The sequence below is a fragment of the Acipenser ruthenus genome, chromosome 38 (assembly GCF_902713425.1).
Source record: "Acipenser ruthenus chromosome 38, fAciRut3.2 maternal haplotype, whole genome shotgun sequence".
In the NCBI taxonomy this organism is placed as follows: domain Eukaryota; kingdom Metazoa; phylum Chordata; class Actinopteri; order Acipenseriformes; family Acipenseridae; genus Acipenser; species Acipenser ruthenus.
This window is the reverse complement of record NC_081226.1, coordinates 10,064,338-10,086,992: the sequence shown is the minus strand read 5'-3', so window position 1 is coordinate 10,086,992 and position 22,655 is coordinate 10,064,338. Positions and strand designations below refer to the sequence as shown.

The window sequence follows — 22,655 nt, the reverse complement described above, 5'->3', positions numbered from 1 at the left end:
CACACAAACTCAAATAACATATCTACAAAGCAAGTATACATGTATTCTAATTCAAAATAACCTTTAAAAGTGGATAATAACCTTTACTGCTCATTTTATTTATTTCTTAGCAGACGCCCTTATCTAGGGCGACTTACAATTATTAGAAGATATCACATTATTTTTCCATACAATTCCCCATTTATACAGGTGGGTTTTTACTGGAGCAATCTAGGTAAAGTACCTTGCTCAAGGGTACAGCAGCAGTGTCCCCCACCTGGGATTGAACCCACGACCCTCCGGTCAAGAGTCCAGAGCCCAGAGCCCTAACCACTACTCCACACTGCTGCCCTTATTTTAACATTACAAAATAGTGGTTGAATAATGTACAGGTCATACCAATGTTCCACACCAAAATGGTGTCTCAAAATGGTGTCTCAGTAGCTTTACCTAATGCCCCCAAAACATGGCCCTGCCCAGGCTCTGCTCTCACAAGCACAATCGCCACCATGCAGCGGTGACAATGTACCTGATTTACTCCTAAAATAACTGGGTAATGAGACACCTTAACAAACCCTAACCCTAACGCAGCGGTGACAATGTACCTGATTTACTTCTAAAGTAACATTACAGTATTTCTCCTCCCTATAGTGATGTTATAAGTCTCATCTAGAGTCGATGAGAGCTAAAAGGTAAGTAACCTCATTATTTGTCTTTTAGTTTACTTTATTTGTCGTCCGCACATTTTCAAAGAGATCCCTGCGCTCAGCGTTCCGGCCTCACTAATTATCTGTTTTTTTCTTTCCATGCTACCCCCCCACCCTCCCCTCCCCTCCTCCCCTCCTCCCCTTCCTCCTCCCCCCTCTTAACTAATGACTGTTAATATTTCTTACAATAGAACTGAATGATTACAGCTGCACCCTGTTAAATCCCATTATGATGTCATGTCGTATAAATGCATAAAGCAGTATTGCGTATGAAGGATTGTAAAAGATGAAATCTCTGCAGAGTCGCTGATTCTCTCTGCAGTGGAGTCACACTCCTGGAATGAGACAGAAAAGGGGCGTTAACAAAGAGGACCAGTGAGGTCATCAGTGAGGTCATCACAGTCACAATGTAGCTCAGGAACAAAACCACACAACACCACTGATAAAACCCTAAACTGTCCTCAATATTCCCCTTCAATCTCTGCATGTTTACGAGTGATTGTGAATAAGACTGCACAGCCTCTCAGTGTTCAGGACTGACTCTTACCTCAGGCATGAGCGGCGGTGTCAGAGGAAGTGTCGAAGCCTTACCAACCTGAAATAAACAACAACGTGACCAGTGAGACACAGCATGGAGCAGAGACAGCAGCACTGGAGACACACTGACACTGAAGACACACAGAGGGACGCTGTGGAGCAGAGACACAGCACTGGAGACTCACTGACACTGCAGACACACAGAGGGACGCTTTGGAGCAGAGACACAGCACTGGAGACTCACTGACACTGCAGACACACAGAGGGACGCTTTGGAGCAGAGACACAGCACTGGAGACTCACTGACACTGGAGACACACAGAGGGACGCTGTGGAGCAGAGACACAGCACTGGAGACACACAGAGGGACGCTGTGGAGCAGAGACACAGCACTGGAGACTCACTGACACTGCAGACACACAGAGGGACGCTTTGGAGCAGAGACACAGCACTGGAGACTCACTGACACTGGAGACACACAGAGGGACGCTGTGGAGCAGACACAGCAGCACTGGAGACTCACTGACATTGCAGACACACAGAGGGACGCTGTGGAGCAGACACAGCAGCACTGGAGACTCACTGACATTGCAGACACACAGAGGGACGCTGTGGAGCAGAGACACAGCACTGGAGACTCACTGACACTGCAGACACACAGAGGGACACTGTGGAGCAGAGACAGCAGCACTGGAGACTCACTGACACGAGACACACAGAGGGACGCTGTGGAGCAGAGACACAGCACTGGAGACTCACTGACATGAGACACACAGAGGGACGCTGTGGAGCAGAGACACAGCACTGGAGACACACAGAGGGACGCTGTGGAGCAGAGACACAGCACTGCAGACATTCAGAGGGACACTGTGGAGCAGAGACACAGCACTGGAGACTCGATGACACTGCAGACACACAGAGGGATGCTTTGTTTCCAGGTAAATAGTCTAACTTCACAAAACACACTATTTGTAGGATCTGAATGGCAGAATTAGAGGAATAAGCAGCCACTATCCCAGGAGCCTCCTATTGACAATTCAATCAAACACATAAGATGCTGTTTAAAATGCACAATGTGGGAAAGCTCTCAATCCAGTACTTACGTCGACTTGAGGTGTAGTGTATTCTCTGGGCTCCTGCGTGAAAAGAAAACACAGGATAAAAGTCACTGAACTGATTATCATTTGCTTCATATCCTAGAGGAGTTGTGTTCACTCTGGACACTTTTAACCCCACTCTGAGACAGCTCAGCTGTTTTTCTTGTTGTGTAAACGCAGCCGGCCCAGGTCTTGCTCCAGAGGAGGCTCTGCGACGGCTTTGCTCTGTTTTTTGCTCTGCTGTGAACGCAGCGGTCTCCGAGTCGGCTCACGTTTGCCACGTACACTCGTGGGCAACGCCCCCATTGTCAGCGTCACACAGACACAGACAACAGCAACAGGAAGCTGGGATTGTTACTCAGACAACAGAACCAAAAAATATCTGTGACAGAACACTGAGAGAGACAGAGGATCCCAAAATACAAACAGACTTTTATATCTGTGCTATAATGTGAAAAGACATGTAATAATTCATGTGGGGTAAATGTGAAACAAGCCAAGCTGCCACGACACTTTGTCAGGAATATCATTTTTCACACATATCTACAAACGTAACCTGTGATCCTATTCTGATACGTATCATCATGAGGAAATGTTGGGTTTTGTGGGAACCTCGATCTATAACTAATCATTCCAGTAAAGCCTGTAAGAAATGAGAGGCTTCCTTCACAGGGTGAATACAGTCCTCTGTTTAAAGTAACGTGCTTGTAGACCTGCACACAGACCAGCTTGTTTATATGCATCACAGCACTAACAATCATACAATCTGAACAGTAAAGCCACAAGCTTGTGGAGGTTTATTCAATTTAAATGAATGGCTTTATCATCGTAAGTGCCGTGATGTGAAAGGGTCACCAGACACCGCGGAAAGCTGGAAATGGACCCGTTTGCAGCCTTCATGTTTTGTCCCGGACAGAAGCAGTGAAATTGTGAAATCGTCTCGGGTTTGCTATTTTCCATTTTTTGAAGTACAAACCAGTGTCAGTTTTACTCAGCAAGCCTACAGCAGAGTCATGCATGAGGTTGTGAGCAACAATCAAAATCTAATACACAATGTAATGCATGATGTGTTTAATAACTCAGGTTGTGTGTAGATCACATGTTTAAATGGTAGCAGCTCATCTACTTGTTTTAATCTGTTTTTTTTACATTTGATACATTTTGATTTGATGACAATATATAGAAAATAACGAGTTGTTGTGATCTGCAATAAACACACAATGTTTCATTTTTAAATAGTTATTGTGTTATTATACACTGTTATTTTACAGCGTCAGAGCTGCTGTGTCTCACTCTGGAAACAAAGGGCTGGATTCACCCCGAGAAGGAAATCTTGTGATTCATGAAGGGCTTTGTTTTTTAATTGTATCATCGATAGTCTGTGATGCGCTGTTAGGATCTGGTGAATAAACTTGAGCTCTGGGGGGAGAACGACAAAATTCTGTTATAGAGCAAAAATATGTCTTTTTCATGGGTAAGAAAATAAACAGGAGTTAATGTTACATGACATACAGAAGAGCTGTGAGACTCGTGTGTAAATGTAGACAATAACACCCGTGTCTGTAAATGTCTACACACCCCTGAAGAAGAGACTGGAAATTTAAACAAACAGGTGTCTTCACATATCAGAGCAACATGAAATCTTAATGATCACGCAACGACCACCTAGAAGCAGAAACACACGAGTGACACAAATGACAGGCTTGTTGATTTAAACTCTTCCGCCTCTGTGATTTGGGGGAATGTCTCACTCAAGGGGTGGTTGACATGACATCATCGGACACGCACTGCAGTTCAGGGGCTATGAGCCAGTTCAGGTCCGAGTTGTAAACGCACTGAGTGTGTGTCTGCTGAAAGCACTGTAGTTCACTCTCCCCTCCCCCCCCCCACTCCACCCCTACTCCCCTCCCACTCCACCCCTACTCCCCTCCCACTCCACTCCCCCCTACTCCCCTCCCCACCCCACCCCACCCCACCTCCTCTCCCCTCCCCACCCCACCCCACCCCACCTCCTCTCCCCTCCCCACCCCTCCCCACTCCCCTCCCCACCTCCTCTCCCCTCCCCTCCCCCCTCTTAATCACCTCCTTGTTTCTTCTTCCAGATCACCACTCCAATGATCACTGCAGCTAGAGCCAGTACACCCACTATGACTCCAGCAATGATCCCAATAGGGGGGCCGCCTGCAAACACAGAGCAGGGTTTGAGGGAGTTCATTTACTGCAGTCAGTCAGCCAGGGCAAATCAACACAGGAACAACTTCACTGAATTGAATTACAACAGATACTTGATTTCTTGATTTAGCACAATAACAGTTCAGCTTGATTCAGCCTCAGTCCCCTCCACAGAGAACAGCTTCCTCTCCACTCACTCCATCTCTCTTATTCCCCCTCTCCCTCCCCCCCTCTCCCCTCCCCTCACTCACCTTCACCCATCCAGATCACCACTCCAATGATCACTGCAGTCAGAACTATGAATCCAACAATCACTGCAGCCAGTATAGCCAGTACAGCCATTATGACTTTAACAATGATCCCAAAAGTGGATCTACCTGCAAACACAGAGCAGGGTTTGAGGGAGTTAATGTACTGCACTCAGTCAGCCAGGGCAAATCCAGCACAGGAACAATTTCACTGAATTGAATTACAACAGATACTTGATTTCTTGATTTAGCCCAATAACAGTTCAACTAGATTCAGCCTCAGTCCCCTCCACAGAGAACAGCTTCCTCTCCACTCACTCCATCTCTCATTCCCCCTCCCCCTCCCTCCTCTCACCTCCTTGTTTCTTCTTCCAGATCACCACTCCAATGATCACTGCAGCCAGAGCCAGTACACCCACTATGACTCCAGCAATGATCCCAATAGGGGGACCGCCTGCAAACACAGAGCAGGGTTTGAGGGAGTTCATTTACTGCAGTCAGTCAGCCAGGGCAAATCAACACAGGAACAACTTAACTGAACTGAATCAACTGAATTATAACAGCTACTTGATTTATCTCAGTAACAGTTCAACTAGATTCAGCCTCCCTCCCCTCCACAGAGTCCAGCTCCCTCTCCACTCACTCCATCTCTCTTATTCCTCCTCCCCTCCCCTCCCTCTCAACACAGTCTATCATTCCCCTCACCCCCCTCCCCTGTCTGTAGTCCTCTTGGCAGTAGCTGTGTCTCCCCTGCTCCTCAGGGCTCAGTGTCAGGATCCCTCCCTCCCTCTCCCCCCTCCTCTCTGTAACTCATCATCACCCTCATTACCATCGCTGTTCGGATCCCACTCCTTCACGATCTTCTGATCCAGGCTGGCGTGGTCTACCTGGCAGGAGTAGTTGTGTCTCCTCTGCTCCTCAGGGCTCACTGTCAGGATCTTTCTCAGCTGGTAGGTCCCGTCCTGGTTGGGAAGCACCTCCCCACTCTGCACCCCCTCCTCCAGCTGATCCCGCCCGTCTCTGACCCAGGTCACCTCTACAGCGCGGGGGAAGAACCCTGTCACATGACACAGGACCTCCGTGTCTGCAGATCCACGAGCTTTCCTCTGGAGCAGAGTCACTGCAGGAGGAACTGCAGGGAGAGAGTGTCTATATCAGGGAGAGAGTGTCTATATCAGGGAGAGAGTGTCTATATCAGAGAGTGTCTGTATCAGGGAGAGATTGTCTATATCAGAGATAGAGAGTGTCTATATCAGGGAGAGCAGAGTCACTGCAGGGAGAGAGTGTCTATATCACTGAGAGAGTGTCTATATCAGGAAGAGAGTGTCTATATCAGAGAGTGTCTGTATCAGGGAGAGATTGTCTATATCAGAGATAGAGAGTGTCTATATCAGGGAGAGCAGAGTCACTGCAGGGAGAGAGTGTCTATATCAGGGAGAGAGTGTCTATATCAGGGACAGCAGAGTCACTGCAGGGAGAGAGTGTCTATATCACTGAGAGAGTGTCTATATCAGGAAGAGAGTGTCTATATCAGAGAGTGTCTGTATCAGGGAGAGATTGTCTATATCAGAGATAGAGAGTGTCTATATCAGGGAGAGCAGAGTCACTGCAGGGAGAGAGTGTCTATATCACTGAGAGAGTGTCTATATCAGGAAGAGAGTGTCTATATCAGAGAGTGTCTGTATCAGGGAGAGATTGTCTATATCAGAGATAGAGAGTGTCTATATCAGGGAGAGCAGAGTCACTGCAGAGAGAGAGTGTCTATATCAGGGAGAGAGTGTCTATATCAGGGACAGCAGAGTCACTGCAGGGAGAGAGTGTCTATATCAGGGAGAGAGTGTCTATATCAGGGACAGCAGAGTCACTGCAGGGAGAGAGTGTCTATATCACTGAGAGAGTGTCTATATCAGGAAGAGAGTGTCTATATCAGAGAGTGTCTGTATCAGGGAGAGATTGTCTATATCAGAGATAGAGAGTGTCTATATCAGGGAGAGCAGAGTCACTGCAGGGAGAGAGTGTCTATATCAGGGAGAGAGTGTCTATATCAGGGACAGCAGAGTCACTGCAGGGAGAGAGTGTCTATATCACTGAGAGAGTGTCTATATCAGGAAGAGAGTGTCTATATCAGAGAGTGTCTGTATCAGGGAGAGATTGTCTATATCAGAGAGAGAGTGTCTATATCAGGGAGAGCAGAGTCACTGCAGGGAGAGAGTGTCTATATCAGAGAGAGAGTGTCTATATCAGGGAGAGAGTGTTTATATCAGGGAGAGAGTGTCTATATCAGGGAGAGCAGAGTCACTGCAGAGAGAGAGTGTCTATATCAGGGAGAGAGTGTCTATATCACTGAGAGAGTGTCTATATCAGGGAGAGAGTGTCTATATCAGGGAGAGAGTGTCTATATCAGGGAGAGAGTGTCTATATCAGGGAGAGAGTGTCTATATCAGGGAGAGAGTGTCTATATCAGGGAGAGCAGAGTCACTGCAGGGAGAGAGTGTCTATATCAGGGAGAGAGTGTCTATATCAGGGAGAGAGTGTCTATATCAGGGAGAGCAGAGTCACTGCAGGGAGAGAGTGTCTATATCAGGGAGAGAGTGTCTATATCAGAGAGAGCAGAGTCACTGCAGACAGAGTGTCTATATCAGGGAGAGAGTGTCTATATCAGGGAGAGAGTGTCTATATCAGGGAGAGAGTGTCTATATCAGGGAGAGTGTCTATATCAGAGAGAGAGTGTCTATATCAGAGATAGAGAGTGTCTATATCAGGAAGAGAGTGTCTATATCAGGGAGAGAGTGTCTATATCAGAGAGAGAGTGTCTATATCAGAGAGAGTGTCTATATCAGGGAGAGAGTGTCTATATCAGAGAGCGAGTGTCTATATCAGAGATAGAGAGTGTCTATATCAGGAAGAGAGTGTCTATATCAGAGATAGAGAGTGTCTATATCAGGAAGAGAGTCTATATCAGGGAGAGAGTGTCTATATCAGGGAGAGAGTGTCTGTATCAGGGAGAGAGTGTCTATATCAGAGATAGAGAGTGTCTATATCAGGAAGAGAGTGTCTATATCAGGGAGAGAGTGTCTATATCAGAGAGAGAGTGTCTATATCAGAGAGAGTGTCTATATCAGGGAGAGAGTGTCTATATCAGAGAGCGAGTGTCTATATCAGAGATAGAGAGTGTCTATATCAGGAAGAGAGTGTCTATATCAGGGAGAGAGTGTCTATATCAGGGAGAGAGTGTCTGTATCAGGGAGAGCAGAGTCACTACACACACTGCTCCTCTGAAGGTCTGTCCAGTGCTCTGCAGTACAATCAGACAGCACTGGGGACTCTCTCCTCTGTGCTGCAGTACAATCAGACAGCACTGGGGGCTCTCTTCTCTGTGCTGCAGTACAGTCGACAGCACTGGGGGCTCTCTCCTCTATGGTGCAGTACAATCAGACAGCACTGGGGGCTCTCTCCTCTATGCTGCAGTACAATCAGACAGCACTGGGGGCTCTCTCCTCTATGCTGCTGTACAATCAGACAGCACTGGGGGCTCTCTCCTCTATGCTGCAGTACAATCAGACAGCACTGGGGGCTCTCTCCTCTATGCTGCTGTACAATGAGACAGCACTGGGGGCTCTCTCCTCTATGGTGCAGTACAATCAGACAGCACTGGGGGCTCTCTCCTCTATGCTGCTGTACAATCAGACAGCACTGGGGGCTATCTCCTCTATGCTGCTGTACAATCAGACAGCACTGGGGGCTCTCTCCTCTATGCTGCAGTACAATCAGACAGCACTGGGGGCTCTCTCCTCTATGTTGCTGTACAATGAGACAGCACTGGGGGCTCTCTCCTCTATGCTGTACAATCAGACAGCACTGGGGGCTCTCTCCTCTATGCTGCTGTACAATGAGACAGCACTGGGGGCTCTCTCCTCTATGGTGCAGTACAATCAGACAGCACTGGGGGCTCTCTCCTCTATGCTGCAGTACAATCAGACAGCACTGGGGGCTCTCTCCTCTATGCTGCAGTACAATCAGACAGCACTGGGGGCTCTCTCCTCTATGCTGCTGTACAATGAGACAGCACTGGGGACTCTCTCCTCTATGCTGCAGTACAATCAGACAGCACTGGGGGCTCTCTCCTCTATGCTGCAGTACAATCAGACAGCACTGGGGGCTCTCTCCTCTATGCTGTACAATCAGACAGCACTGGGGGCTCTCTCCTCTATGCTGCTGTACAATGAGACAGCACTGGGGGCTCTCTCCTCTATGGTGCAGTACAATCAGACAGCACTGGGGGCTCTCTCCTCTATGCTGCAGTACAATCAGACAGCACTGGGGGCTCTCTCCTCTATGCTGCTGTACAATCAGACAGCACTGGGGGCTCTCTCCTCTATGCTGTACAATCAGACAGCACTGGGGGCTCTCTCCTCTATGCTGCTGTACAATGAGACAGCACTGGGGGCTCTCTCCTCTATGGTGCAGTACAATCAGACAGCACTGGGGGCTCTCTCCTCTATGCTGCTGTACAATGAGACAGCACTGCGGGCTCTCTCCTCTATGCTGCAGTACAATCAGACAGCACTGGGGGCTCTCTCCTCTATGCTGCAGTACAATCAGACAGCACTGGGGGCTCTCTCCTCTATGGTGCAGTACAATCAGACAGCACTGGGGGCTCTCTCCTCTATGCTGCAGTACAATCAGACAGCACTGGGGACTCTCTCCTCTGTGCTGCAGTACAATCAGACAGCACTGGGGGCTCTCTTCTCTGTGCTGCAGTACAGTCGACAGCACTGGGGGCTCTCTCCTCTATGGTGCAGTACAATCAGACAGCACTGGGGGCTCTCTCCTCTATGCTGCAGTACAATCAGACAGCACTGGGGGCTCTCTCCTCTATGCTGCTGTACAATCAGACAGCACTGGGGGCTCTCTCCTCTATGCTGCAGTACAATCAGACAGCACTGGGGGCTCTCTCCTCTATGCTGCTGTACAATGAGACAGCACTGGGGGCTCTCTCCTCTATGGTGCAGTACAATCAGACAGCACTGGGGGCTCTCTCCTCTATGCTGCTGTACAATCAGACAGCACTGGGGGCTCTCTCCTCTATGCTGCTGTACAATCAGACAGCACTGGGGGCTCTCTCCTCTATGCTGCAGTACAATCAGACAGCACTGGGGGCTCTCTCCTCTATGTTGCTGTACAATGAGACAGCACTGGGGGCTCTCTCCTCTATGGTGCAGTACAATCAGACAGCACTGGGGGCTCTCTCCTCTATGCTGCTGTACAATCAGACAGCACTGGGGGCTCTCTCCTCTATGCTGCTGTACAATGAGACAGCACTGGGGGCTCTCTCCTCTATGGTGCAGTACAATCAGACAGCACTGGGGGCTCTCTCCTCTATGCTGCTGTACAATGAGACAGCACTGGGGACTCTCTCCTCTATGCTGCAGTACAATCAGACAGCACTGGGGGCTCTCTCCTCTATGCTGCAGTACAATCAGACAGCATTGGGGGCTCTCTCCTCTATGCTGTACAATCAGACAGCACTGGGGGCTCTCTCCTCTATGCTGCTGTACAATGAGACAGCACTGGGGGCTCTCTCCTCTATGGTGCAGTACAATCAGACAGCACTGGGGGCTCTCTCCTCTATGCTGCAGTACAATCAGACAGCACTGGGGGCTCTCTCCTCTATGCTGCTGTACAATCAGACAGCACTGGGGGCTCTCTCCTCTATGCTGTACAATCAGACAGCACTGGGGGCTCTCTCCTCTATGCTGCTGTACAATGAGACAGCACTGGGGGCTCTCTCCTCTATGGTGCAGTACAATCAGACAGCACTGGGGGCTCTCTCCTCTATGCTGCAGTACAATCAGACAGCACTGGGGGCTCTCTCCTCTATGCTGTACAATCAGACAGCACTGGGGGCTCTCTCCTCTATGCTGCTGTACAATGAGACAGCACTGGGGGCTCTCTCCTCTATGGTGCAGTACAATCAGACAGCACTGGGGGCTCTCTCCTCTATGCTGCAGTACAATCAGACAGCACTGGGGGCTCTCTCCTCTATGCTGCAGTACAATCAGACAGCACTGGGGGCTCTCTCCTCTATGCTGCAGAACAATCAGACAGCACTGGGGGCTCTCTCCTCTATGCTGCAGTACAATCAGACAGCACTGGGGGCTCTCTCCTCTATGCTGCTGTACAATGAGACAGCACAGGGGGCTCTCTCCTCTATGCTGCAGTACAATCAGACAGCACTGGGGACTCTCTCCTCTATGCTGCAGAACAATCAGACAGCCCTGGGGGCTCTCTCCTCTATGCTGCTGTACAATGAGACAGCACAGGGGGCTCTCTCCTCTATGCTGCAGTACAGAAGCCCGCTCCCTGCACTGCAGTACAATCAGACAGCGCTGGGGGCTCTCTCCTCTATGCTGCAGTACAATGAGACAGCACTGCGGGCTCTCTCCTCTATGCTGCAGTACAATCAGACAGCACTGCGGGCTCTCTCCTCTATGCTGCTGTACAATGAGACAGCACAGGGGGCTCTCTCCTCTATGCTGCAGTACAGAAGCCCGCTCCAAGCACTGCAGTACAATCAGACAGCGCTGGGGGCTCTCTCCTCTATGCTGCAGTACAATCAGACAGCACTGGGGGCTCTCTCCTCTATGCTGCAGTACAATCAGACAGCACTGGGGGCTCTCTCCTCTATGCTGCTGTACAATCAGACAGCGCTGGGGGCTCTCTCCTCTATGCTGCAGTACAATCAGACAGCACTGGGGGCTCTCTCCTCTATGCTGCAGTACAATCAGACAGCGCTGGGGGCTCTCTCCTCTATGCTGCAGTACAATCAGACAGCACTGGGGGGTCTCTCCTCTATGCTGCAGTACAATCAGGCAGCACTGGGGGCTCTCTCCTCTATGCTGCTGTACAATCAGACAGCACTGGGGGCTCTCTCCTCTATGCTGCAGTACAATCAGACAGCACTGGGGGCTCTCTCCTCTATGCTGCAGTACAATCAGACAGCGCTGGGGGCTCTCTCCTCTATGCTGCAGTACAATCAGACAGCACTGGGGGCTCTCTCCTCTATGCTGCAGTACAATCAGACAGCACTGGGGGCTCTCTCCTCTATGCTGCTGTACAATCAGACAGCACTGGGGGCTCTCTCCTCTATGCTGCTGTACAGAAGCCCGCTCCCTTCTCTGCAGCACCTTCAGCACACAACACAGCGGCCGTGTCAGGAGAGCAATTACAAACCCAATGCACTTTGATGACATCCTCTGTGTGTGTTCTAGGATATGGTGTTAAATACAGTATCATGAGCACTTTATCACTGGACCGACCCCTCATTCACAACAGCTGTATCACGGACCCCACTTTCTAAACCTAATTCAATGATTTCTTTACAGGTGTGACGGGCTAACCCCGCCCCTGTGCATATTTTGTGTTTAATGTGGTGTGTTATTGTTTATGTGTATGTAGGGCACGGAGTGTGGGTTATGTAGCACGGGTGACCTAAAGTGTGTATTTGTATGTGGGCACGGTTATTGCACAATCACTCCACGTGCAGACTGTGCTGGGATTCAAGTGAATGATTAATCAGCAAGCGAGCCTCGGCACAGCTGTAGATAAAAGGAGCACAAATCACTCCCTCAGGGTTGGAGTGTTCAGGGAGAAAGAACGGGAGAGAGTCGGGAGGAATAAGAATAAAATAATAATTGAAAGCATGCTGGATCTACACCAGCTCGCTACTTGCTATCGGTTAGTGTTTGTTTTGTCTGTTTTGTTTAGCCATTGTGCTGTTTATTTTGACTGCTTGTTTTGTTTAAGTATTTGTTTTACAATAAATCGGTGCACCAGCACATTCACTCATCATACTGTGTGCCTGTATTTCCGGGCCACAAAGCCATCTTGCCACACTAGGTAGGATTGCTGTAGGTGATTTCTTTACAGATAGGATTGCTGTAGGTGATTTCTTTACAGGTATGATTGCTGTAGGTGATTTCTTTACAGATAGGATTGTTGTAGGTGATTTCTTTACAGATAGGATTGCTGTAGGTGATTTCTTTACAGGTATGATTGCTGTAGGTGATTTCTTTACAGATAGGATTGTTGTAGGTGATTTCTTTACAGATAGGATTGCTGTAGGTGATTTCTTTACAGATATGATTGCTGTAGGTGATTTCTTTACAGATATGATTGTTGTAGGTGATTTCTTTACAGATAGGATTGTTGTAGGTGATTTCTTTACAGGTATGATTGCTGTAGGTGTTTCTTTACAGATAGGATTGCTGTAGGTGATTTCTTTACAGATATGATTGCTGTAGGTGATTTCTTTACAGATAGGATTGCTGTAGGTGATTTCTTTACAGATATGATTGTTGTAGGTGATTTCTTTACAGATAGGATTGCTGTAGGTGATTTCTTTACAGATAGGATTGCTGTAGGTGATTTCTTTACAGATAGGATTGCTGTAGGTGATTTCTTTACAGGTATGATTGCTGTAGGTGATTTCTTTACAGGTATGATTGCTGTAGGTGATTTCTTTACAGATAGGATTGCTGTAGGTGATTTCTTTACAGATAGGATTGCTGTAGGTGATTTCTTTACAGGTATGATTGCTGTAGGTGATTTCTTTACAGGTATGATTGTTGTAGGTGATTTCTTTACAGATATGATTGTTGTAGGTGATTTCTTTACAGGTATGATTGCTGTAGGTGATTTCTTTACAGGTATGATTGTTGTAGGTGATTTCTTTACAGATATGATTGTTGTAGGTGATTTCTTTACAGATATGATTGTTGTAGGTGATTTCTTTACAGGTATGATTGCTGTAGGTGATTTCTTTACAGGTATGATTGTTGTAGGTGATTTCTTTACAGATATGATTGTTGTAGGTGATTTCTTTACAGGTATGATTGTTGTAGGTGATTTCTTTACAGGTATGATTGTTGTAGGTGATTTCTTTACAGGTATGATTGTTGTAGGTGATTTCTTTACAGGTATGATTGCTGTAGGTGATTTCTTTACAGGTATGATTGTTGTAGGTGATTTCTTTACAGATATGATTGTTGTAGGTGATTTCTTTACAGATATGATTGTTGTAGGTGATTTCTTTACAGGTATGATTGCTGTAGGTGATTTCTTTACAGGTATGATTGTTGTAGGTGATTTCTTTACAGATATGATTGTTGTAGGTGATTTCTTTACAGGTATGATTGTTGTAGGTGATTTCTTTACAGGTATGATTGTTGTAGGTGATTTCTTTACAGGTATGATTGTTGTAGGTGATTTCTTTACAGGTATGATTGCTGTAGGTGATTTCTTTACAGGTATGACTGTTGTCAGTGATTGCACAGATTTGTTTCTGGGACACTCTTGTGAATGAGCTGCTGTAACTCAATAGTTTATTCTACTGTGAAAATTGAAATAAGAAATAAATAACATTTCTGTCCCTGAGTGTGTGTCAGTGTGTGCGAGTGTGTGTGTGTGTGTTTGTTCCTGTCAGCCTCGTCTCAACAGCAGTGCACACTGCAGCAATGTGTGTGTGCGTGTGTGTGAGTGTGAGTGTGTGAGTATGTGTGTGAGTGTGTGTGAGTGTCAGTGTGTGTGCATGTGTGTGTGTGTCAGTGTGTGTCAGTGTGTGCGTGTGTTCCTCTCAGCCTCGTCTCAACAGCAGTGCACGCTGCAGCAGTGTGTGTGTCTGTACCTCTCCTCTCCAGAGTCTCCCTCCCGTACTGGACGTACTTCTGCTGCCATTCGATACACATCCACTCCAGATAGCCCTTCCAGTCCTGATTCATGGCTCCGTTAGCCTCCCACTTCAGTTTCGTGGCGAAAGCACGCTGGCTGGCAGCAGTCCAGGTCAGGGTGTCCGTATCGAAGCTGATGTAATCCTCCCCATCGTATCCGTACTGATCAAACCCCCGCTTGGTCCCGTCCTCATCCAGCTCACAGCCGTACACGTGCTGCCATGAGTGAACTCCTGGAGAAGATAAACACACAGATGTGAGTGAGGGAGCTGGTGAACACACACACACACAAGGGAGCCAGTGAACACACACACAGACATGAGTGAGGGAGCCAGTGAACACACACACACAAGGGAGCCAGTGAACACACACACAGACATGAGTGAGGGAGCCAGTGAACACACACACAAGGGAGCCAGTGAACACACACACAGACATGAGTGAGGGAGCCAGTGAACACACACACAAGGGAGCCAGTGAACACACACACAGACATGAGTGAGGGAGCCAGTGAACACACACACACACACACACACCTTTCATTACTGAAGTGAGCGACTCCCTGTTTAAACAAACCACTGAACTCGGGCCATCATTACATGCCGATTGCGAGGTTTTGTGTGAGAACATGGAGGCTGTGTTTTTGTTTATGCTTTTGGAAGTATTGTACGTAATCGATAGAGAGCTCGTCCAGCACAGCTCTGCTCTTTTCTGCAAAACCAGCGGAGACGCCGTTTTGCTTTTTCTACACTGCTGAATACAGTGGTGATGTTCTGCAGTACCATGACGGTAGATCGAAACATTCGGGCGATCTTCCGAACAGAAGGCTGGTGGGAACGACTTGAGTGGTTTCCAAGTGACTGGATTAAAAGTGTACGCACGTCTAAGGAGTCGTGTATGCGTCTTTGTCATTTACTGAGATATTTCCTGGAGTGCCAAAACACACACGAGACGTCTGGTATCGGTGGGAAAACGAGTTATGAATGGTACCATATTGTTTTATTTAAGTTGCAAAACCAAAAATACATTTTTTTTTATTACAAGAAAATATTACACAACTGTACTTTGATTAAATAAAAAAAAGTATATTACATGTATGCTCCATTTTCCATTGTTATGAATTTACTATTCATCAATTTTACAAGATCAGCTTGGTTCTTCAGGCATCTATATATATATTTTTAGCCATGTCTATCACGCGGAAATGTCTGATAAATAATGACATCATTAGTTGCGCAGCAATCCACTGCGCACCACCTGCGGTCGTGTCAGTGTGGTTGAAATACACACACACAGTTAGTGCGCATTAACTAACTTGCTCTGAAAAGGATTTAGTGTGGTTGGCGTTACTGTAACCGAACTGTGTGTGTATACAAACCGTATTAAGAGCAAAAGGTAGCCTTACTAACTAACTGAAACCCAAATACTAACTGATTCTTAAACCCAGTTAATTTTGTAAACTGTAGTGTCGCTAAAGTACAGTGCCTTGCAAAAGTATTCAGACCCCTGACCAATTCTCTCATATTACTGAATTACAAATGGTACATTGACATTTCGTTCTGTTTGATATTTTATTTTAAAACACTGAAACTCAAAATCAATTATTGTAAGGTGACATTGGTTTTATGTTGGAAAATATTTTTAAGAAAAATAAAAAAACTGAAATATCTTGCTTGCATAAGTATTCAACACCCACACATTAATATTTGGTAGAGCCACCTTTCGCTGCAGTAACAGCATTAAGTGTTTTGGGGTAAGTATGTACCAGCTTTGCACACAGTGTCGGAGTGATTTTGGCCCATTCTTCTTGGCAGATTTGCTCCAGGTTGTTCAGGTTGGTTGGACGACGCTTGTGGACCGCAATTTTCAAATAGTGCCACAGATTCTCAATGGTATTGAGATCAGGACTTTGACTGGGCCACTGTAGGACATTCACCTTTTTGTTCTTGAGCCACTCCAATGTTGCTTTGGCCTTGTGCTTGGGATCATTGTCCTGCTGAAAGGTGAATTTCCTCCCAAGCTTCAGTTTTTTAGCGTACTGGAGCAGGTTCTCTTGCAGTATTTCCCTGTATTTTGCTCCATCCATTCTTTCTTCAGTTTTAACAAGATGCCCAGTCCCTGCTGATGAGAAGCATCCGCACAGCATGATGCTGCCACCACCATACTTCTCTGTAAGGATGGTGTGTCTTGAGGCATGGGCAGTGTTAGGTTTGCGCCACACATAGCGCTTTGAGTTTTGGCCAAAAAGCTCTATTGTCACAGGTGACCCTGAACCAGCTGTCATATGTAGTAAGACATTGGATCCGTTCGCATGGAGGGTCTCAGTTGCTAGAGTTCACAGTTCCTCGATTGAGTCAGATTCAGTTGTATTAAGTTTGTCCACTGATGATGCGGAGCAAAACAAATGCTGGGTGCCTGCTGACATGAACAACAGTGAGTTCTGGCCCCCCACTGTGTTCTGGATGGATGGCATACCCCCTAAGGTGTCTCTGTGCGAACAGAAGGAGATGCATGACAGAAACATGTACAGGTCCAGAATGCTTGTGAGAGGCACAGAGTTAGCCCTGGTTCATGAAATGAGAAGTGATTCTCTTGTTGTGTGTGACTGTGACAGATGCAGAGGTGAATCACCCCGGACTGGGCCCAAGCCATGTCCAGCCTGCAGTCATTTAATAAAACATTGCCGAATCTTGTTTGAATGTGATGATTCCGAGGGGCTTTCTTTCTCTCATTTGAATGTAAATCCCAGAGACGTAAAAAGAGTTGAGTGTATGGATTGTGAGAGCGGCCACCTGGTAAAATGGGCACATCTGGTAAATTAGAATGCGAGGAAGGTGTCCCTATTAAGCGTGTACAAGTGTCTTGTAGGTATGAGGTCAAGACCATGGCGACCCACACCTGTGATGCCAAACGCTGGATAAAGGGGCCTGTGGTGGTCTTCGCTGAACCAACTCGGGATGAACCCAGAACAGAAATGGAGTCCTGCTGGGAACGAGCTGAAGCCTTGGACATGGATTGGATGATTTAAATATATTAATGAAATGCATGTGCTATAATCATTTGTAATGTTTAATAGTTTTTAGTTTGTATTTGTAATGTTTAATAGTTTTAGTTTGTAACCATTGCTGTAAGAATGCTCTCTCTGTATGACCCTTTAACTGGAGCGGGGTCAGCCTGACACTTTAACCCAGTCAGCCTCAAACCGTCTCTTATCAAGATGGGCACAGCTCCAGGAGTTTTAAACATCTCTGTCCTCCTTAACGTCTCCCCTGAGTTAAGAGTGTGTGCAGAGCAAATAATATAATAAAAGAGAACGTGAAAAGTGAAAACGTGACACTATCTTGGTCTCATCTGACCACAAAACCTTTCCCCACATCGCAGCTGGGTCACTCTCATGCTTTCTGGCAAACTCCAGACGTGCTTTCAGATGGTACTTTTTGAGTAACGGCTTCTTTCTTGCCACCCTCTCATACAGGCCAGTGTTATACAGAGCTCTTGATATGGTTGACTGGTGCACCATTACTCCACTCCCAGCCACTGAACTCTGTAGCTCCTTCAAAGTGATTGTTGGCCTCTCTGTGGCTTCTCTCACAAGTCTCCTTCTTGTTTGAGCGCTGAGTTTTGAGGGACGGCCTTTTTCTTGGCAGTGCCTGGGTGGTGTGATGCAGCTTCCACTTCCTGATTATTGATCCAACTGTGCTCACTGGGATAGCCAAACACTTGGATATTATTTTGTACCCTTTCCCTGATCTATGCATTTGTATTACTTTATCTCTAACTTCTGTAGAATGCTCTTTGGTCTTCATTTTCCTTCAGATTCACAGCCTGACCAATGATCCTTCAACAGTGGGGTTTTTATCCAGAAAATGTGACAGCAACTTTTATGGTTCACAGGTGGAGGCCAATGGTAAGGTAATTGTGTCCTCGTTAGGGCAATTTCTTTCATCAGTGTAAACGGGGCGCTTCCACAGCACAAGGGTTGAATACTTATGCAAGCAAGATATTTCAGTTTTTTATTTTTCTTAAAAATATTTCCCAACATAAAATCAACGTCACCTTACAATAATTGATTTTGAGTTTCAGTGTTTTAAAATAAAATATCAAACAGAACGAAATTTCAATGTACCACTTGTAATTCAGTAATATGAGAGAATTGGTCAGGGGTCTGAATACTTTTGCAAGGCACTGCATATGTTTTCTCCTAAACACACAGAGATGCTCATGTATAAAAACTATCCAACATTAAACAGGTTCCTATAGAAGGAAGGCAGATTTACAAGATTCAGCCACTGCTCTGTAATAAAAACAAGTGTGATCGAACCCCAGCCCCCTGCTGTACGGAGGAACCCGAGCCACCTGCTGTACGGAGGAACCCCAGCCCCCTGCTGTACGGAGGAACCCCAGCCCCCTGCTGTACGGAGGAACCCCAGCCCCCTGCAGGAGGAGCCCAGCCTCCTACTGTACAAACCCCAGCCCCCTGCTGTACGGAGGAACCCGAGCCACCTGCTGTACGGAGGAACCCCAGCCCCCTGCTATACGGAGGAACCCCAGCCCCCTGCAGGAGGAGCCCAGCCTCCTACTGTACGAACCCCAGCCCCCTGCTGTACGGAGGAACCCGAGCCACCTGCTGTACGGAGGAACCCCAGCCCCCTGCAGGAGGAGCCCAGCCTCCTACTGTACGAACCCCAGCCCCCTGCTGTACGGAGGAACCCCAGCCCCCTGCAGGAGGAGCCCAGCCTCCTACTGTACGAACCCCAGCTCCCTGCTGTACGAAGGAACCCGAGCCACCTGCTGTACGGAGGAACCCCAGCCCCCTGCAGGAGGAGCCCAGCCTCCTACTGTATGGAGGAACCCGAGCCACCTGCTGTATGGAGGAACCCCAGCCCCCTGCTGTACGGAGGAACCCCAGCCCCCTGCAGGAGGAGCCCAGCTTCCTACTGTATGAACCCCAGCCCCCTGCTGTACGGTGGAACCCGAGCCACCTGCTGTACGGAGGAACCCCAGCCCCCTGCAGGAGGAGCCCAGCCTCCTACTGTATGGAGGAACCCGAGCCACCTGCTGTATGGAGGAACCCCAGCCCCCTGCTGTACGGAGGAACCCCAGCCCCCTGCAGGAGGAGCCCAGCTTCCTACTGTATGAACCCCAGCCCCCTGCTGTACGGTGGAACCCCAGCCCCCTGCAGGAGGAGCCCAGCCTCCTACTGTACGAACCCCAGCTCCCTGCTGTACGGAGGAACCCCAGCCCCTTGCTGTACGGAGGAACCCCAGCCCCTTGCAGGAGGAGCCCAGCCTCCTACTGTACGAACCCCAGCCACCTGCTGTACGGAGGAACCCCAGCCCCCTGCAGGAGGAGCCCAGCCTCCTACTGTATGAACCCCAGCTCCCTGCTGTACGAAGGAACCCGAGCCACCTGCTGTACGGAGGAACCCCAGCCCCCTGCAGGAGGAGCCCAGCCTCCTACTGTATGAACCCCAGCCCCCTGCTGTACGGAGGAACCCCAGCCCCCTGCAGGAGGAGCCCAGCCTCCTACTGTATGAACCCCAGCCCCCTGCTGTACGGTGGAACCCCAGCCCCCTGCAGGAGGAGCCCAGCCTCCTACTGTATGAACCCGAGCCACCTGCTGTACGGAGGAACCCCAGCCCCCTGCAGGAGGAGCCCAGCCTCCTACTGTACGAACCCCAGCCCCCTGCTGTACGGAGGAACCCGAGCCACCTGCTGTACGGAGGAACCCCAGCCCCCTGCAGGAGGAGTCCAGTCTCTCGTCACAGTGTAAACTACAGGATGAGCCCAGTCTCTCATCACAGTGTTGTATATTTATAGGAGGGAAGGTCTATGAAACACACTGCTGCCTGTATCACAAACAGAGCAGCACTGATGAAAGAGACAGTGTGTGTGTGTGTGTGTGTGTCTCTGTACTCACCTCCAGTCTGGTTGAAGCGCTGCATTGCGATTCCAATATTCCGTCTGAAAATCTGCTCAGCACCGCGGCATATGTGAGTCTGTGTCTCCCAGTATCCTGGTTCCATATTGTCCTTCATCCACTGCTGTTTGGGGATGTTCTGCTTGCTCTTGCTGTCGTAATAATCAATCTGCACATCATCCACCATCCCCACCACCACAAACTCAGGGAACTCTGTCATTCCAGAGGTCCCCGTGTAGAAATAGCGCAGGGAGTGGCTTCCTGGACAGGGAAGGACACACAGAACAGGGATTACTTCGCTGCACTTCTCAAGATGTTCACAGAGCTCGTCTTCTCCTGTATCTCACAGCACATGTATGGTGCACATGTTTTAAATGTCTCTACCTTTAATGTTAGTCTCTAAACATACACTTCAAAATTACATGAGTCGTCTGAAGCTAGATCTAGCGAATCTTCACAGTAAACCACGGCGATGAATACATTAATAGCTTAAGTAATCACACAGACAAACTTCAAAGAAAGTCATGCAGGCGCACATCTCAAAGTAGTGCAAAATTCAGGAAGGGGTTGAATTCGGCACGACAGTACAATACCGTTCATACATCCTGAATGATATCAGAAATGACATTCTTACAAGTCGACCGGATTGACTGGCTTTCATAAGTGAATTTAAAGTCAACAGAATAGAATAAAATGGTGTAATCTCTTCCATACTAGTATTATATTACAGTAAAATGACACCGATCTCACACTGTACAGTCAATTCACATCCGAATGAATTACACTAACAATAAACTGCTGGTGTCGGGTTATTTTCATGTATGTGGTACAAAGTGGTACTACATCACATGCCTATATAACTTCCGCTAAGAAAGCAGGGAAGGGCCCATTCAAATCTGGTACATGATACTGTTTTCAGTCTTTTACATCTTTGTTAATGGAATTTATCATATTTTCCACCATTAACAACATACTATGCGAATATTTATCATATGCAATACTTGTGTAACTTTGCGGTGGACTTCTCATTTTGTGTTGAATTGTTTTTTTTTTTTTCTTTTTAGAGAAATGATTGTCTGTTTCCAGTTTAAATTTGGCGCTGGTTTTAAATACTAAAAAAAACTGTGTGATTAGAAATGGTCACATTTAAGTAAAGGTTTGTAAATGAACGAGTATCATTTTTGATGGATTTCCTAGTGTTCGCCGTGAAGACATTATTACTATTATTAACGTGCGCACATGACTGTAAACTCACCTTCACCCGACGCCACATGAACACAGCACAGGATCGCCAGCACAAACGCTCTCAACATGTCCCCTAATCTACAGACATCTCCACAATAAAAACTTCATTCCCGCGGCTAATAAGCAGATTTCAGTACAGTCTCTACGGGAACTCACTACCGGCAAACCTGCGGTATCCAGACCCACAGTGATCGGTCTGAACAAAACTCTTTCAGTTTCAGAGACGCAACCTGTGAAACTGTATTCTACCCGGAGACTGCTGATGCTCCTGCGCGTCCTATTGGCTGAGAGCCGCCAGGGCGGCCAATCACAATATTCTGTGTGACTCAACCTTTTTATAATTAGGCAGGACTGTTCCGCAAGTCCCTGTCACTGTACCGAGACTGGTCGCGTTCAGCATTTAAGACCGGTGTTGGATAAAATAGTTCCCAGTGTACAAAACTTGCTCGGATGAGAAAGGTACCGCGAAATTTCTCTCACAGGGCTATGTCTGGAAGCCCTACCTGTATTTTCATTTGTCCAACGGAATGCGTTATGATTGGCTCTCATTCTCGACCTCCCATTGGCTGATCGAAGTGCTTTGACTTGTCAGTTCTTGCATCAGGCAGCTGTCAGGTAACTCTAAACTTTGACAATTAAGCGCAAAATGTGAAAATATTTCAGTTAATACCTTTTATGTAGATTCTCTAAACTCGTATTCTTAATAGTTAAAAGAAAATTCTGTTTTTGTCAACGTATCCTATGTTTTTCATCCTCCACTAAAATTACATTTATAGAGTACCTAAATTAAAAGCGATTACCTTCTTAAAGAAAGCTTGGAAGCGTTTGAAATACATTTGAGAGGGGAAAATGTAATCTGCAAAAGCATAGGCCTGTTTAGATTAACGTTTATCTATCGTTTATCTGAACACGGATGTAAACTTAATTCAGATGCAAACGCGTATAAGATGTCCTATTTCTTTTTATTTTTTGGAATACCATGCACCTTCTCAGAAATGTGTTTTAATATTTGCTTTTAATAAA

At 47.3% G+C, this 22,655-nt stretch overlaps 1 protein-coding gene across 1 annotated transcript; it reads right to left on the bottom strand.

Annotated features, from left to right (window-relative positions):
* Positions 1 to 838: 838 nt before the first annotated feature.
* LOC131707010 (class I histocompatibility antigen, F10 alpha chain-like) lies at positions 839 to 21,821 on the bottom strand. The gene is made up of 10 exons (XM_059009018.1): positions 21,643 to 21,821; positions 20,388 to 20,648; positions 14,426 to 14,701; positions 5,570 to 5,872; positions 5,096 to 5,194; positions 4,744 to 4,869; positions 4,403 to 4,501; positions 2,327 to 2,359; positions 1,234 to 1,281; positions 839 to 1,021 (listed from the first exon to the last, which is right to left on the bottom strand). Exons 1-9 carry the CDS (start codon positions 21,698 to 21,700, stop codon positions 1,274 to 1,276), a joined length of 1,263 nt encoding a protein of 420 aa, XP_058865001.1. The 5' UTR covers positions 21,701 to 21,821; the 3' UTR covers positions 839 to 1,021; positions 1,234 to 1,273.
* Positions 21,822 to 22,655: the final 834 nt, after the last annotated feature.

Excerpts from the sequence above, each read along its gene's own strand:
- LOC131707010 (XM_059009018.1), bottom strand. The coding sequence starts at position 21,700 with ATGTTGAGAGCGTTTGTGCTGGCGATCCTGTGCTGTGTTCATGTGGCG. Across the intron at positions 4,870-5,095 it reads CTGGAAGAAGAAACAAGGAG|GTAGATCCACTTTTGGGATC; the intron begins GTGAGAGGAGGG and ends CTGTGTTTGCAG. Across the intron at positions 2,360-4,402 it reads CTGGAAGAAGAAACAAGGAG|GAGCCCAGAGAATACACTAC; the intron begins GTGATTAAGAGG and ends CTTTTCACGCAG.